Source organism: Chlorocebus sabaeus, chromosome 6, assembly GCF_047675955.1.
Source record: "Chlorocebus sabaeus isolate Y175 chromosome 6, mChlSab1.0.hap1, whole genome shotgun sequence".
Taxonomy (NCBI): Eukaryota; Metazoa; Chordata; class Mammalia; order Primates; family Cercopithecidae; genus Chlorocebus; species Chlorocebus sabaeus.
In genome coordinates, this window is record NC_132909.1 from 41,919,591 (window position 1) to 41,937,370 (window position 17,780).

At 40.9% G+C, this 17,780-nt stretch overlaps 1 protein-coding gene across 1 annotated transcript in view; it reads left to right on the forward strand.

Annotated features, from left to right (window-relative positions):
* The first annotated feature begins 9,168 nt into the window (after window positions 1–9,168).
* The window catches only part of LOC103234270 (uncharacterized), a 34,327-nt gene continuing 25,715 nt past the window's right edge, over window positions 9,169–17,780 (forward strand). The window contains exon 1 of the mRNA XM_037995101.2: window positions 9,169–9,297. Coding sequence (XP_037851029.2) covers window positions 9,295–9,297 — 3 coding nt within the window. The 5' untranslated portion in view covers window positions 9,169–9,294. The remainder of the gene's footprint in view (window positions 9,298–17,780) is intronic.

Sequence of the window (17,780 nt, forward strand, 5' to 3'; positions counted from 1 at the left end):
CTCAAAAAGAAAATGTAAATAAATAAATATAGGGCCAGGCGTGGTGGCTCATGCCTGTAATCCCAGCATTTTGGGAGGCTAAGGCAGGTGGATCACCTGAGGTCAGGAGTTCAAGACCAGCCTGGCCAACATGATGAAACCCCATCTCTACTAAAATTACAAAAAATTAGCCAGATGTGGTGGCGGGCACCTGTAACCCAGCTACTCAGGAGACTGAGGCAGAAGAATCGCTTGAACCTGGGTGGTGGAGGTTGCAGTGAGCTGAGATCATGCCACTGCACTTCAGCCTGGGCAATGAGAGACACTCTGTCTCAAAATAAATAAATAAACAAACATAAATAAATGAAAATAAATTGTGTGTGTGTGTATGTGTTGGGGTGTGACTATTCTAAATTACTAAAATAGGTTTGACATCTTTCTTTTGTCAAACATATAAACATGAGAAAACAATAAAAACTTCATGTTTTCTGCTCTCCCATGGGCCATTTAAACATTTACACAGAAATTTTATTCAATTGTCCTTTATAATGCATGTTTTCTCACAGTAGGAAAGCTTTCTCATCCAAGAAGTCTGCTGTTATAGCAGTAGCTAAAAGGATATAAGGAAATGTTTTTCTCATGGGACATTTCTGAAAAAGTCTCCAACGATAAAGATACTTATTTCACTACACAAGTTTTAAAAATGTTAAATAAGGTATAATGGATACAATAGTATAAGAAAAGCTAACTAAATTGACTGGATTGCTTTTGTAACTGCAAATTGATGACAATCATATACACTTAGAGTGAAAAAAATGTGTTGACCCTCATAAAATAGTCATTGGAAGGCCTATGCACCTAAACATAGATCCTCATGTATCTTCTGTTACTGAAGTATAGTATGACTAAATGCAGCAAGGCTTTAATGCATTATGACAAAGCATATTTTCACCAGGTAAAGAAAGCCTTTTAAGAGTCTACTGACTGAGGACAGTAACTCTTTATAATCTACAACCCAGAGATCAAGTCTGCTTGCCATCTACACTGCAGTAAGACTCCAGGACCTTGAACCTTGGATTCATAATCTCACAACTCAGAAGCAGACCTCCAAACTCTTACAATTTTATACCCATTGGAGATCTTAAGGTAAAGTTAACTAGGAAAGTTTTTCCTCAAAAGGAGATGGCAACCCTGATGTAGATCACTATTTTCACAAAATCAAAAATCAAGACATTTCTACTATCATGACACTCTTAGTTCACTGTTTTTTTTTGTTTGTTTGTTTTGTTTTTGCCTCTGCAAACAAAAGGAATAAGAGGCTGGGCACCATGGCTCACACCTATAATCCCAGCACTTTGGGAGGCTGAGGTGGTTGGATTTTTTTTTTTTTCTTTTGCTTCTGCAAACAAAAGAAATAAGAGGCTGGGTACGGTGGCTCATGCCTGTAATCCCAGCACTTTGGGAGGCTGAGGTTGGTGGATCACCTGAGGTCAGAAGTTCAAGACCAGCCTGACCACCATGGAGAAACCCCGACTCTACTAAAATACAAAATTAGCTGGGTGTGGTGGCATGTGCCTGTAATTCTAGCTACTCGGGAGGCTGAGGCAGGAGAATCACTTGAACTCAGGAGGCAGAGGTTGCAGTGAGCTGAGATCATGCCATTGCACTCCAGCCTGGGCAACAAGAGTAAAATCATGTGTTTAAAAAAAAAAAGAAAAGAAAAAGAAAAGAAAAAGAAAAAAAGGATCTTTTGTGTGCACTCATGGGTTTTACTTTTATATGTAGAGGATTTTGCAGTCAACTTTATCTATGAACAAACTTATGCCTTGATAGATTAAAGATGAAAGGCCAATGTGGGTGAGACATTTTAATGGGACATTTGTTGCCTCATAACATCAGAAACAGAATATTGGTCCACTGCTCTCAACTTACTTCATAAGTTAAAGAGAACTTATTCAGAATAGGATAAAGAGCATTGCCAGGAAGCCATTACTCTTCTGAATGAGCATCATTTGGTAGGTTATTTTTTTCCATGGTTTAGAGTAAATGAGACAATGGTTAGAAATTTATCCCCCATAATAGGGCTCTATAGCAGATTCTAGTCTAAGAATTATGGTTACACTATTGTAGAAAGTAAAAAGTTTCCTCTTCAAAGTTTCCCTTCTTGTTAAATAATAAATCGTAAGTGTTAAAAATAATAGTTTCTTTTAAAGACTAACTTCCTTCAAGCCTCCTTGCTCTGTGCTAACAACACTTTGTTAAGCTCTATCCTATGTAGCTGCTAGACATGCTCACAGGCACATAGTGCATTCTATGTCCATGTACCTTAACCAAGATATTTGTGCTGGACATGCTCACAGGCACATTCCAGCTCACAGCCTATGTCCCTTCCCTATTTGGCATAAGCAGCTTCTTCCTTTCCTTTGTTCTCCCTTGCCTTTACCTATTTAGGAAAGTTTTAAATTATTAGCCAGTTGGGTTAACTTAGATTATGTGGTCTGGCTCCAGCCAATGGAGACGGGACACAGTAGCAAGGACAAGCTGTGTAAGGGCTAAAAATTGTTTCCCTCCTTTGTTCAGGTGTGCTCTCATCATTGTTCCATCTGGGGAGCACCCTTTCTGCAGAAAGTAAAATTGCCTTGCTGAGACAACTTTTTGTCTGAATGTTAATTTTTCCTTGTGGTACCAAGGAACAAGCATTCTGTTTCTAAATAAACATTTTACTTATAACAACTATAGACTTTAAATTTTCCTCCTAAAGTTGTTCTGAATAATATAATTTTTCTAGATTACTTACTGGATAAACAGAGAAGTATCTGTGCAGTTGCTAACACTCGTAGTTGCACACAGAGAAATACATTGGGTATTACAGAGATTCAGTTGTAGGGGATTAATGAATACTCTGCCTGGTTGAAATGAGTAGGCCATTAGTCTAGTTAACTATTTGATCTATTTAATTTCAGTTGGTTGTTCATGGGAACCCTGGCCAAAAAAACATACTTAAAAGTTGTAGTAGTATTCTTCTGATAAAAATTGCTTCCCTCTTTTGTTCAGGTGTGCTCTCGCCAGTCAAACCAACATGGAGAAACCCTGTCTCTACGAAAAACACAAAATTAGCTGGGTGTGGTGCTGTGATAGTCAAAATAGTGTCTCCCTATTGCAGTGTATTCTCTCAAAAGTTATAAATGTTTGCATGTAGTCATCTCTAGAATGGTCAAATGGTATCTCTCTCTCTCTCTCTCTCCGTTTTTTTTTTTTTTTTTTTTTTTTTTTTTTTTTTTAAGATGGAGTCTTGCTCTGTCACCCAGACTGGAGTGCAGTGGTTTGATCTCGGCTCACTGCAACCTCCGCCTCCTGGGTTCAAGTGATTCTCCCACCTCAGCCTCCCAAGTAGTTGGGATTATAGGCATCTGCCACCATGCCCAGCTAAATCGTATTTTTAGTAGAGATGGGGTTTCACCATGTTGGCCAGGCTGGTCTTGAACTCCTGACCTTGTGATCCACCCACCTCAGCCTCCCAAAGTGCTGGGATTACAGGCATGAGCCACCACACCCGGCCCAAATGGTCTTTCTTTAACTGGCATTAAAAAAACTCAAAGACATATGTGACCATGGGGACACCATAACATATGAATGACATTATAAGGACAAAACCCCAAAATAATAAAAACTAAGAATGGCAATAAGACCCCTGAGTTTTGGTCTCACTTTGACCTATGTGAGAACTTAACCTAAAGGAGAAAATGTTTTAAACAAAGTTATTGAAGGCCATCATTCTGGACTGAATTTGTGCACTAGGCCCAAACAGACCAAACCAAACCAAATGGAGTCACTCATGGTAAATATGACATAATCAAACTGAAAATTTAAGGAAATAGGAAGATCCTTAGGATCTACAGGCCAAGTTTTGTTTTTCTTTTGTAAATAGCAGATTTGAACACAAGGAGATCCCCTCTACTGTAATCCTTTAAAAAACTAATAACCTGAAGTCTTTGTTTTCACTTTTCAAAACCCATAGTTCTGCTATTTTAAAGTGAAAATTGAGACTCATTAAGTACTTTTTTTTTTTTTTTTTTTTTTGGACACGGAGTTTTGCTCTTGTCATGGACCCAGGCTGGAGTGCAATGATGCGATCTCAGCTCACTGCAACCTCTGCCTTCTGGGTTCAAGGTATTCTCCTGCCTCAGCCTCCTGAGTAGCTTGGATTACAGGCACCCACCACCACCATGCCCGGCTAATTTTTGTATTTTCAGTAGAGATGGGGTTTCACCATGTTGGCCAGGCTGGTCTCAAGCTCCTGACCTCAGGTGATCTGCCTGCCTCAGCCTCCCAAAGTGCTGGGATTACAGGTGTGAGTCACCACATCCAGCCTAAAAAAGTACTTTTTAATGGTGACAGAGTGACATCAATATCTAAAGTTCTAGTCTATTTCTCAGCATTGAGAAGATGTCCAAAAGTGAGAAATTGTTAAATTATAGCCTAAAGCTGTTTCCTATTGTGTTTAATTTTGGTTAATAGGTTTTTTTAATATATAGTAAATGGAAACCTAACTGGATATGTAAATAGACTGTAACCCATTTTTGTACCAACTGCTGTGTTATTGTGAATAAGAGGACATCAACTGTTCAAACCATGTTCAAATAAGGCAAATTCCTGGCTGGAATCAATCTTGCTGTTTGTGTACCTCACTTTCATTATCTGAATGTCACTTTGCTTTTTCTGTCCATAAATCCTTTTCCCATCGTGTGGCTGTGCTGGAGTCTCATTGAGCCTACTGTGGATCTACAGTCTGCCTGATTTGCAAATTATTAATTGCTCAGTTAAATTCTGTTAAATTTAATTTTATTTCTTTAAAGTTTTTTTTTCTTTTAAAAGTTTTCAAATTTTTTCTATGATGAAAAATACATAATGTGTTGTTGGGCCTTTTCTTTTTCTTGAGACGGAGTTTCACTCTTGTTGCCCAAGCTGGAGTGCAATGGTAGGATCTTGGCTCACTGCAACCTCGGCCTCCCGGGTTCAAGTGATTCTCCTGCCTCAGCCTTCAGAGTATCTGGGTTATAGGCACTTGCCACCAAGCTCGGCTGATTTTTTGTATTTTTAGTAGAAACAGGGTTTCACCATGTTAGCCAGGCTGGTCTCAAACTCCTGACCTCAGGTGATCCACCCACCTCAGCAACCCAAAGGGCTGGGATTACAGGTGTGAGCCACCGTTCCCGGCCCCAATTTTTTCTATGACGAAAAATGTATAATGTGTTGTTGGGCTTTGATCTTTTTCTTTTTTTTTCTTTCTTTTTTTTTTTTTGAGATGGTGTTTTGCTCTTGTCACTCATGTTAGATTGCAATGGCAGGATCTCCACTCACTGCAACCTCCGCCTCCTGGGTTCAAATGATTCTCCTTCCTCAGCCTCCCAAGTAGCTGGGTATATAGGTGAGCACCACCATGTCCAGATAATTTGTATTTCTAGTAGAGATGGGGTTTCATCATGATTGGCCAGGATGGTCTTGAACTCCTCATCTCAGGTGATCCACCCACCTCGGCCTCTCTGGGATTACAGGCGTAAACCACAACGCCTGGCCAGCTTTGATTTCATAAACTCAGTCCTAGCTATTTTTCCAAATTATTTTATGTCCTTTTTGATTTATTTATGTATTTTGAGACAGGGTCTCACTCTACTACCCAGGCTGAAATGCAATGGTGTAACCAATCATGACTCATCACAGCCTCGACCTTCCAGGCTCCAGCAATCTTCCTGCCCCAGCCAACTGAGTAGCTGGGACTACAGACATGCACCATTATGCCTGGCTAATTTAACTTTTTTTTTTTCATGGAGACAAGATTTTACTGTGTTGCCAAAGCTGCACTTGAACTCCTGAGCTCATGTGATTCTCCCGTTTCAGCCTCCTAAAGTACTACAATTACAGGTTTAAGCCACCATCTGCTTCTGGAATTTCTTGAGAGAATTATTCTCAATAATAAACAGTAACATATCAGCATGAATCTAAAGAATATATATCCTCTATGGTAGAAGTTTCACTCTCCAGGATTTCAAAGGACTAGGGCAGATTCTGTAACAGTGTTATCTATGGTGGTGCATGGACTTTGAAGTCAGACAGAATTTATTCTGAATCTCAGCTCAGCCACTTAGTAGCTGTTAGTCTTTGGACAAGTTTCTTTCTGTGGAAGAGTTCTATAAACCATGTACATTAAAAAGGGCAGAATAATAATGATTGCCAAAATGGTCACAATTTTTCATCCTCCTATATTCCTGCCCATTGCCAGGTGCTTTTACAGTTATTCTAATTGACATCCAGTATCTGCTTTCTGAACACTAGATCTGGCAGCTCATATTTGCTCAGGGCAGTAGAAACCTGTGAACATGACAGTGGGCTAGTTTGCGGCCCAAGCTCAAATGGTCTTGAATGTTTCTTGCTTTTATTTCAGAATGCTGCCATCTCCATGGGAAAAATCCATGTTGGCCAGCCGGAGAATAAGATACCATGGAATGGAGAAAAAAGTTGCCCCTGTTGACAGCTCCAGAAGCAGAAGCTCACTCCCAGAAACACAGCTGCTTAGTCAACATGCAGTTGATGATACATGTCTAAAAATGCTCAGCTGAGACTAGAGAAATGGCCCCACTGAGCCCAGCCCAAATGGCTGACCCTTTCAATTATCGCTAATAAGTTTTGGATGGTTTGTTATGCTGCAATAGCTAACTAATACATGCACCCAGTGCAGATAGGATGCCAGGATTTAATGACAGATTCAGTACTACTTACCTTCTCACAGTGGACACCCTAAAGGTACTATTTTTTTTCCTCTGATTTAGAGTTGGATGTCTTGTAAGGTAATATTGAGTAATGCAGAAATACATGTAGATATTGTATGCATGTGACTGGTGCTTATTATCCACACAGTTCCTCACACCACAGGAGAAAATAGACAACCACAGCCTAATCATAAGGGCCAAGGTCAAATAGCAAAATAAGCTTGCCTTTAATCTATTTTCTTCATATCTAAAAATTGGAGGTCAAGAGTGTGGACAGACCTGACGACATAGGGTTCTCTTCTGTGGCCACATCATCCTTTGTTCATTGTCTGATCTCTAAAAGGAAGGAGGGCAAGAGGTGGCCAGCAGTGGTCTACCTGTGGTTATTTTATTCCTGTTGCTCTCTGTTCTTTTTTTTTTTTTTTTTTTTTTTTTTGAGGCAGTCTTGCTCTGCCACCCAGGCTGGAGTGCAGGGGCGTGATCTCAGCTCACTGCAACCTCTGCCTCCCAGGTTCGAGTGATTCTTCTGCCGAGTAGCTGGGATTACCATACCCAGATAATTTTTGTATTTTTAGTAGAGATGGGGTTTCACCATGTTGGTCAGGCTGGTCTTGAACTCTTGACCTCGTGATCCGCCCGCCTTGGTCTCCCAAAGTGCTGGGATTACAGGCATGAGGCACTGTGCCCGGCCTGCCCTCTGCTCTTTCTATGGCCACTATCTGTTCTACCCCCAGAACTGAAGAGAGATGTTGGTAGGGAGAGGCTGTCCCCTCACCTCTGGTAGAAAAGGGATATTCAGGCCGTTCACCCTCCTGATGTCAGAGCTGCACTTCAATGTAGCAGCTGTTGGCCATGCGTTGCTACTGGGTGCCTGGAATGTGCCTGGTCTGAACTGCGATGTGCTAGAAAGGTAAAACACGAGTTAAGTTTCAAAGGTTTAGTTCCATATATATATACACACACACACACACACACACACTTCGTTAATAATTACGTATTTCTCATATATTAAAATGACAATATTTTGGAAATATTGGGTTAAATTGTTACAATCAATTTCACCTGTTCTTTGTTTCTTTTTAAAAAACAGAGCCAAAGTCTTTTTAAAGTTTGGCTACAAATTAGCTGGGCATGGTGGCGAGCACCTGTAATCCCAGCTACTCGGGAGGCTGAGGCAGGAGAATCACTTGAACCTGGGAGGTGGAGGTTGCAGTGAGCTGAGATCACGCCATTGCACTCCAACCTGGGCAACAGTGCGAGACCCGGTCTAAAATCTAAAAAAATTAAAAATAAAAAAATAAAGTTTGGCTACTAGAAAATTTTAAATTTACATGTGACTCACATTTTATTATTTTATTTTATTTATTTTTTATTTTTTTGAGATGGAGTTTCACTCTTGTTGCCCAGACTGGAGTGCAGAGGTATGATCTCTGCTCACTGCAACCTCCACCTCCCAGGATCAAGCTATTCTCCTGCCCCAGCCTCCCAAGTAGCTGGGATTACAGGCGCCTGCCACCATGACCAGCTAATTTTTTTGTATTGTTTTACAGACGGGGTTTCACCATGTTGGCCAGACTGGTCTCGAACTCCGGATCTCAGGTGGTCCACCTTCCTAGGCCTCCCAAAGTACTGAGATTACAGGCGTGAGGCACAGCATCCAACTTGTGGCTCACATTTTATTTCAGAGAATTGCCTCCTTTTTAAAATCCCAGGCTGCCTGCTCAAAGGACCAGTAGCCAGGAAGGTCATAAAATATAAAATTTTAGAACAATTGGGCCGGGCGCGGTGGCTCACGCCGAGCCCAGAGGCTCGGCCGGAAGGAGGCCAAGGTGGGAGGATCACCTGAGGTCAGGAGTTCGAGACCAGCCTGACCAACATGGGGAAACCCTGTCTCTACTAAAAATACAAAAAAATTAGCCAGGCATGGTGGCGCATGCCTGTAATCTCAGCTACTCGGGAGGCTGAGGCAGGAGAATCGCTTGAACCCGGGAGGCGGAGGTTGTGGTGAGCCAAGATCGCGCCATTGTACTCCAGCCAGGGCAACAAGAGCGAAACTCAGTCTCAAAAAAAAAATTTTTTTTAGAACAATTGTTGTATTCTTTTCATTTGTGATAGCCATATAGCATATTATTTACAAGAGCATATGACCTTACACACAAGATTAAAGGCAAACAACCTCTTGGGTGGGCCTAGCTCAGCTCACGGAGGAAGCCTTGCCTGAAAAGGCTGCAGCCTAGGCGGTCACACTTCATTCAGCCCAGCATCTGATCACATCTTCCGTCACTCAGGGCCTGAAGGGGCGGGTCTTAAACATTATCCAATCAGGGACTCTGAGCTAGGGGACAGTTCAATCAGACACGCAGCTGGACCGGACAGGGCGGCTTCCGGGTTTGGCGCGGCCTTTGTCTCTCGCTTCAGCTGGAGCTCCAGGTCTCGTTTTCGCTGCTCTTTGTCCTCTGCTCTTAGAGGCCCAGACTCTGTGGCTCTGTGACCGACAGGTATTGGGAGATCCACAGTTAAGACGCCAGGACCCCCTGGAAGCCTAGAAATGGTGAGAGTGCGGTCCGACATCCCGAGAGAGGGGAAGGGCTGGTTGAAACCGGTGGGAAGTGGCTGTGGCGGGACTCAGGCCTCCCTGTAGTCAGCTTCACAATCTGCGCCCCGAGTTCTCCTTGCCCAGCTCAATGTCAATCCCCTTCAGCCATAAGATGGCTGCTGCGCCGACAGCCTGGCCCCCGGGCGTCCTGTCTATTCCTTGCGTAGTGACCGTGCCCAGGTCTGGAGCCTTCTCTCGACAGCTCTGCAAGGGCAGCGCGGCGCCTTCCCAGATTGTGCACGGACCATGGGAGGGTCGTCAGGGGAAAATCCTGACTTGGGGTGCGGGTTCATGAATGGGAAGAGCTTTGGTATGTGGAGTTGCCAGTTGCTATTTTCTCATATTAAAAAACGGTGGCAGTCATCGCAAAAAATATTAAAGAATTTAATCAAAGAGTGATTCAATAATTGTAGAGCACAAAAGTATGTTTTGTAGTTTGTGGTTCATGGGAGGAGCTTGAAGGAAAGACTTTTATAAGGTACATGATGAAGAAAACTATATTTAATAATTGGTTAGGTACAGTTACGTAGCAGTTTTTGTTAAGTAGAAACCCTGGGACTAGAGCCTCCTCAGTGTAATTGCCTGCCCCTTCATTATTCTCACACTCCACAGGGGACTGATTTTTCCACTGCATTTTTCTCGTGCATTCTCAGCAGGGTCTCAAGTGTACTTCCCAGCCCCATTCCTCCAGCCTAACTCTGGCCTGCAGTTAGATTTAAACTGAAAATAAACTAAAATACTAAATTTCCAGTTCCTTCTGACATTTCCAAATGCCAGCTTCTCTTTCCTAATTCATGTTCTCAACTGTTTTTCCTTTAGTGTACATTTTTGATACCGTATTTTAATCATTTTTTGACGAAGCATTGGATGGCACTTAAAATTGTTTTCTGTTTGAAAATAGTTCTCATGAGAAGAAAGCAAAAAATAATTCCCTGACACTGTATTTTATGAAATTTCTATGCCTCTTTTTTTTTTTTTTTTTTTAATCTTCCTTAGGCACAGAAATCTTATCAGAATGTTTTCGGGTGAAGGTTTTTGGAGGTATGGAGTGTAGCTTCTCAAGGGAGTAGGTGGATGCCCTGGAGCTAAGAGGCATCTCCTGGCATACTTTTCCTTTGAAAAGCTAACCCCTGGAGACATTTTGTCTTCACCCAACCCAGCTTTCATTTCTTGGAGACACAATGCTGGTCAGCCAATCAGATGCTGGTATTGAGGGGAAAACACGGAAATAATTTCTGCCCTCTGAATTCTCTGAATTTTGTGGGGGGGAAAAAAAAGGTATCCCAAAAGACAAAGAAAAACCTGACCCAAGTGAGATGGTGCAAGAACTTACAAAGTAAAATGCACCTGGGGCATAGTGTAAGGTCTCCTGAGAGGGTGGTTATTGAGCACTTAAGGTGAGCAGACTGGGGCGGGTGAATATCAGTCAGACACATTTGTTTTCTTTCTTTTCTCCCTTCCTTCCTTCCTTCCTTCCTTCCTTCCTTCCTTCCTTCCTTCCTTCCTTCCTTCCTTCCTTCCTTCCTCCCTCCCTCCCTCCCTCCCTCTCTCTTTCTTTCTTTTCTTTCTCTTTCTTTCTTTCTTCTTTCTTTTCTTCTTTCCTTTTTTTTTTTTTTTTTTTTTTTTAAGATGGAGTTTCACTCTTGTTGCCCAGGCTGCAGTGCAATGGTGCGATCTCAGGTCACCGCAACCTCCGCCTCCTGGGTTCAAGCAATTCTCCTGCCTCAGCCGTTCGAGTAGCTGGGCTTACAGGCATGCACTACCATACCTGGCTAATTGTTTTGTATTTTTAGTGGAGACGGGGTTTCTCCATGTTGGTCAGGGTGGTCTCGGAACTCCCAACCTCAGGTGATCCGCCCGCCTTGGCCTCCCAACATGCTAGGATTATAGGCAAGAGCCACCGCGCCTGGCCTAGACACATCTGTTTTCTAATTAGCACTATCACTCCCTGGGTTTGTCACCTTGAAAAGATTTGTTCACTTATGTTGACTTCCATTATTTAACTGATAATTGCATTTTATTAGTAGGACTTGAAAGGTAAGAAAATATTAACAAGGTTCATAAAAGAGGTGGATTTCAGATAAAAATTAATATTAATCATGTATTTTACTTGTGAGAAATTCTCATTTAACTTTTCCTTTCTTAGAGTAAGTTTAGAAATGTTCTCAGGTGTATTTTTTTGTGTATATACACATAATCAAGTATATATATATATACATTTATATTTATATTTAATATGGACTCTTGCTCTTGTTGCCCAGGCTAGAGTGCAATGGCACAATCTCAGCTCACTGCAACCTCCGCCTCCCGGGTTCAAGCGATTCTCCTGCCTCAGCCTCCCGAGTAGCTGGAATTACAGGTGGGGCGCCACCATGCCCAGCTAATTTTTGTATTTTTAGTAGAGAACGGGATTTCTCCATGTTGGCCAGGCTGGTCTTGAACTCCTGATCTGGACACAGAGAGAGAGAGAGAGAGAGATATGTAAAATATAATGTATATATATATAATATATATAAAATAATATATGCACATATATAATATATACACATATATATTAAGGATAGATCTTTATTTTTAAAATTTTTTCCTGTAAGTTATTCAAGTACAGGTGGTATTTGGTTACATGAGTAAATTCTTTTTTTGTTTGTTTTTGAGAGGGAGTCTTGTTCTGTTGACCAGGCTGGAGTGTAGTGGCACAATCTCAGCTCACTGCAACCTTTCACCTCCTGGGTTGAAGCAATTCTCCTGCCTCAGCCTCCCGAGTAGCTGGGATTATAGGCAAGCACCACCATGCCCAGCTGATTTTTGTATGTTTAGTAGAGACAGGGTTTCACGATGTTGGCCAGGCTGGTCTGGAACTCCTGATCTTGTGATCCACCCACCTCAGCTTCCCAAAGTGCTGGAATTACAGGCATGAGCCACTGCGCCCAGCCTACATGAGTAAGTTCTTTAGTGGTGATTTGTGAGGTTTTGGTGCACCCATCACCGGAGCATTATACACTGCAACATATTTGTAGTCTTTTATCCCTCGTCCCCCTTCTACTCTTCCCCTCAAATCCCCAAAGTCCACTGTATTATTCTTATGCCTTTGCATCCTCATAGCTTAGCTCCCACATATCAAAACATACAATGTTTGGTTTTCAACTCCTGAGATACTTCACTTAGAATAATAGTCTCCAGTCTCATCCAGGTTACTGCAAATGCTGTTAATTTGTTTTTTATGGCTGTGTAGTATTCCTTTGTATACATATACCACAGTTTCTCTATCCACTTGTTGATTGATGGGCATTTGGGTTGGTTCCATGATTTTGCTGTTGTGAAATGTGCCACTATAAACATGCACGTGCAAGTATCTTTTTCGAATAATGACTTCTTTTCCTCTGGGTCAATACCCAGAAGTGGGATTGCTGGATCAAATGGTAGTACAACTTTTAGTTCTTTAAGGAATCTCCACATTGTTTTCCATAGTGGCTTTTCTAGTTTACATTCCTACCAGCAATGTAGAAGTGTTCCCTGTTCACCACATCCATGCCAACATCTACTGCTTTTTGATCTTTTGATCATGGCCATTCTTGCAGGAGTAAGATGGTATCGCATTGTGGTTTTGATTTGCATTTCCCTGATCATTAGTGATGTTGAGGATTTTTTCATATGTTTGTTGGTCACTTGTATATCTTCTTTTGAGAATCGTTTATTCATGTCCTTAGTCCACTTTTTGATGGGATTGTTTGGTTTGTACTGATTTGTTTGGGTTTGTTGTAGATTGTTTTGTACTGATTTGTTTGGGTTTGTTGTAGACTCTAGATATTAGTCCTTTGTCAGACGTATAGATTGTGAAGACTTTTTCTCACTCTGTGGGTTGTCTGTTTACTCTGCTGACTTCCTTTTGCTGTGTAAAAACTATTTAGTTTAATTAGGTCCCAGATATTTATCTTTGTTTTTATTGCATTTGCTTTTGAGTTCTTGGTCGTGAAATCCTTGCCTAAGTCAGTGTCTAGAAGGGTTTTTCCAATGTTATCTTTTATAATTTTTATAGTTTCCGATCTTAGGTTTAAGTCCTTAATCCATCTTGAGCTGATTTTTGTATAAGATGAGAGATGAGGATCCAGTTTCATTCTCCTACATATAGCTAGCCAGTGTTCCCAGTACCATTTGTTGAAAAGGATGTCCTTTCCCCACTTTATGTTCTTGTTTGCTTTGCTGAAGATCAGTTGGCTGTAAGTATTTGAGTTTATTTCTGGGTTCTCTATTCTGTTCCATTGGTCTGTGTGCCTATTTTTAAACCAGTAACATGCTGTTTTGGTGACTATGCCCTTATAGTATAGTTTGACATCAGGTAATGTTATGCCTCCAGATTTGTTGTTTTTGCTTAGCCTTGTTTTGGCTATGCAGGCTCTTTTTTGTTCCATATGAATTTTAGAATTTTTTTAATTCTGTGAAGAATTATGGTGGTATTTTGATAAGGACTGCACTAAATTTGTAGATTGCTTTCGGCAGTATGGTCATTTTCACAATACTGATTCTACTCATCCATGAGCATGGGATTTGTTTCCATTTGTTTGTGCCATCTATGATTTCTTTCAGCAGTGTCAGGTGTATTTTTTTTTGGCTTGGTAATTTCCAATAAAATTTCAAGGCTGTTTCAGAATGCTACCAAGAAAAAGAATAGGGGAAATGTGTTTCCCATTTTGGCTGTAGAAAATGAATACATTTTCACAAGAAAATGTAGTAGATAATTGCTGAGTTACATAGATTCATGAAAGCATCAGTTCCTCTTTTTGCAGGGTAAATTTGTGACAATGAATATCTCTGTTCAAATCCTGTTATCTTGATTTCTGAATTTTATGCTAAATTTTATTTGAAACTTGGTATCTCCTAGACATGTTTCCATATGGCTAATTGTTTACTATATGACTTTTAATGGAAATAATAAAATAATGCATTTATTGTTTGAAAGGAATAGATACTTTTGCTTTTCTTATTGAGATATGAAATATAAGCACTCTAAAGTTTTCTTCTCTTATGTCAACACTGTGTTTGAGAAACTGCTGGATTTATTTTTTTATTTTTGTATTTTTTGAGATGGAATTTCACTCTTGTTGCCCAGGCTGGAATGAAATGCCATGATCTCGGCTTACTGCAGCCTCCGCCTCCCGGGTTCAAACTATTCTCCTGCCTCAGCCTCCTGAGTTGCTGAGATTATAGGCATGCGCCTCCACACCTGGTTAATTTTGTGTTTTTAGTAGAGACGAGGTGTCTGCATGTTGGTCAGGCTGGTCTCAAACTCCTGAACTCAGGTGATCCGCCCGCCTCAGCCTCCCAAAGTGCTGGGATTACAGGCTTGAGCCACTGAACATGGCCGCCACACTTCTTTTTACAATGGTTGAACTAATTTTCACTCCCACCAGCAGTATATAAGCATTTCCTTTCCTCTGCAACTTTGCCAGCATCTATTGCTGACTTTTTAACAGTAGCCATTCTGACTGGTGTGAGATGGTATCTCATTGGGTGTTTTTTTAAATTTATCTAATAATTGATGAGCATTTGTAAAATATGCTTATTAGCCACATGTATGTCTTGTTTTGAAAAGCATCTGTTCAGCCATGCATGGCTGTCTCTACTAAAAATACAAAATTAGCTGGGCGTGGTGGCGCATGCCTGTAATCCCTGCTACTCTGGAGGCTGAGGCAGAAGAATCCCTTGAACCTGGAAGGCGGAGGTTGTGGTGAGCTGAGATCACGCCATTGCACTCCAGCCTGGGCAACGAGAGCGAAACTCCGTCTCAAAAAAAAATAAAAGCTCATATTGGGAGTACACAAAAATTGACCACAAAGATAGGAGTAAATTTAGTAATACAGAATAATAAGGACTAAAACATACCAAGTTCCTTTGACAGAAAACTAATTATGCAAGGCAATTATCTAATATTTGCAGATTGAAATACTTACACTGCAAAAGCAAGAACAGTTCAGTGTATAAACTGAAAAGTGGAGTCTGTAGTTGTACTTTGGTTTCTATTTATTACTTAAGAACAATTAGCATAGTTATGTGAAGTGTTTTTAGACAACATACATTCATATAAATTAAAAAGTATTTTCTACAATAGTATGAATATAAGATCAAAATATGTACTTTGAATGCATCTCCTAAGCACTCATTTTAATATTGTTATTTATACTTCTGAAATATAAAGTGTTTAAACTGAATTATGGTTATAGATAATTTTTTTAAATCCTGCATACATTATGACTAGTACATTAAAATTATTTATACTTATTTATATAATATCCCAAAAAAATACTACCAAATTGTAACATGCATCTGACATACATATTGCTTTATCCAATAGGTATAGTTATAGGTAAGCATAATTTTAGTGTCTTTCATTTTACTAAATTGGAATGCTGCCCTTCCAGGACAAATAGACAGGTGATATGGTCACCCAAAAGCCGTAATAGCCCTTCAGTTAGTTATGCGGCAAGCTCTCATATATTCTATTATATGAACAAAGTCAGATTCCAGTTCCTAATTAAAAAAAGTGCTGGTGAATTGTCAGTTGTATTTCAATATGGAACCCCCATTCAATGGCTAGGAGACGAGAGCAGCAGAGATGGAAGAGAAACTTATAAAATTCTGCTGAGAATATGCTTTTTTTCTTCATAATGTTCATGTTTCTCATGCCAAGAGTAGCTGTGCATTAGGGGTAGTTTGAGAGAAACTCCTTTTAGGGGAATATTTTCTGGCTGACTTGATCAATCATCTAATCTGAGTTTTTTCTCAAGATACATTTAACTTCTTTTTTCTCTCAATATAACTTTGCAATAGAATCAGACTGAGAGCTGTTCTTCTCTTCAATGCTTTGGATGTCTGTTTTAGAAGCCCTAATACAATCCCTTGGTGTTGACATAGAGGTGGGTTTTCACAGGGAGAACCATCCTATCTCTATCTGGACTCATGCTGGAAATCCAGTAGTATTTTTTTCAAGTCACCATAATAAATTGAAACTGAGGCTGACACACTGCTCCCATTCCCGTTATTATGAAGGTGCAATTCTACCCCCAAATCCTGTAGGCTCTCCTGTACCATAGTCTTCAGTCTCTGATGAGGTACTGGAGTGCTGCTGTGGCAATTGGGGTTCATTTAAGATGTAAGCTGCCAGCTGTGAGCTCTGTGCTTTGGGGTGTGCCTCACTGGCAGATGGTAGGGGTCAAGAGAGGACACTAGCCACAAGTAGAGGGCAAGCAGGAGTGCTGAAGCTGAGTGCTCAGAACATAGAGAGCCATTGCTTTAAAGTGTAAATAACCAAAAAGATAGCACCCTATTCAACCATTGTAGTAGGAGATTGAGAGTCTACCTTCAGCAGGCACCTGGCTTCAAGTCGCACAACTACCTCCTGTCATGAAGATGTGAAAAGTTTATTTTGTCATTGATTATAACCAATTAGCATACACAGATGGCATCCCCAGTGACCAGGTGAATTTAGGATGAGCTATGTATGACATGGTGCTGTAAATTCTTCTACTTGTGGACTAATTATGATGACCGTCTTTCTGTCTTTGCAGTCTCTTAAGCAGATTGATTGTGATGCATGGTTTAATTGTGTAATAAAACAGTTTTCTTTCTGTCCTATCATTGTGAAGTTTTTCTGGGGCTGGAGATAATTTCTCTTGTTATACTTTCCAAACACAGTCTAGAATTACCAGACATGATATAAACATACAAGGTGCTAACCAGGCTTTACTCTACAAGGGTCTTTCCCTCTCAGGCTTCCAATCAACTCACAATTGTGCTGCAAAGTGCATGCTCTTCCCTAATTATGCAGGAAGAATTGCGTCTCTGCCTATTTGATATCTATTGTCCTCTACAGTCACTTCCAGAGAGGCTAGATCAGATTTCTACAAATCTTACAGGGCAGCAATCAACCGTTTTACCTCTTTCAGTGACTTTTTTGTTGTTGTTGTTGAGTTGGAGTCTCGCTCCATTGCCAGGCTGGAGTGCAGTGGCATGATCTCAGCTCACTGTAACCTCTGTCTCCTGGGTTCAAGCGATTTTCCTGCCTCAGCCTCCCAAGTAGCTGGGATTACAGATGTGTACCACCATGCCTGGCTAATTTTTTTTTCTTTTGTATTTGTAGTAGAGATGGGGTTTCACCAAAGACTGGGCACGGTGGCTCACACCTGTAATCCCAGCACTTTGGGAGGCCCAAGCAGGCAGATCACCTGAGGTTAGGAGTTCGAGACCAGCCTGACCAACACGGAGAAACTTCGTCTCTACTAAAAATACAAAAATTAACTGAGCGTGGTGGCACATGCCTATAATGCCAGCTACTGGGGAGGCTGAGGCAGGAGAATCACTTGAACATGGGAGGTGGAGGTTGCAGTGAGCCAAGGTTGTGCTATTACACTCCAGCCTGGGCAACAAGAGTGAAACTTCATCTC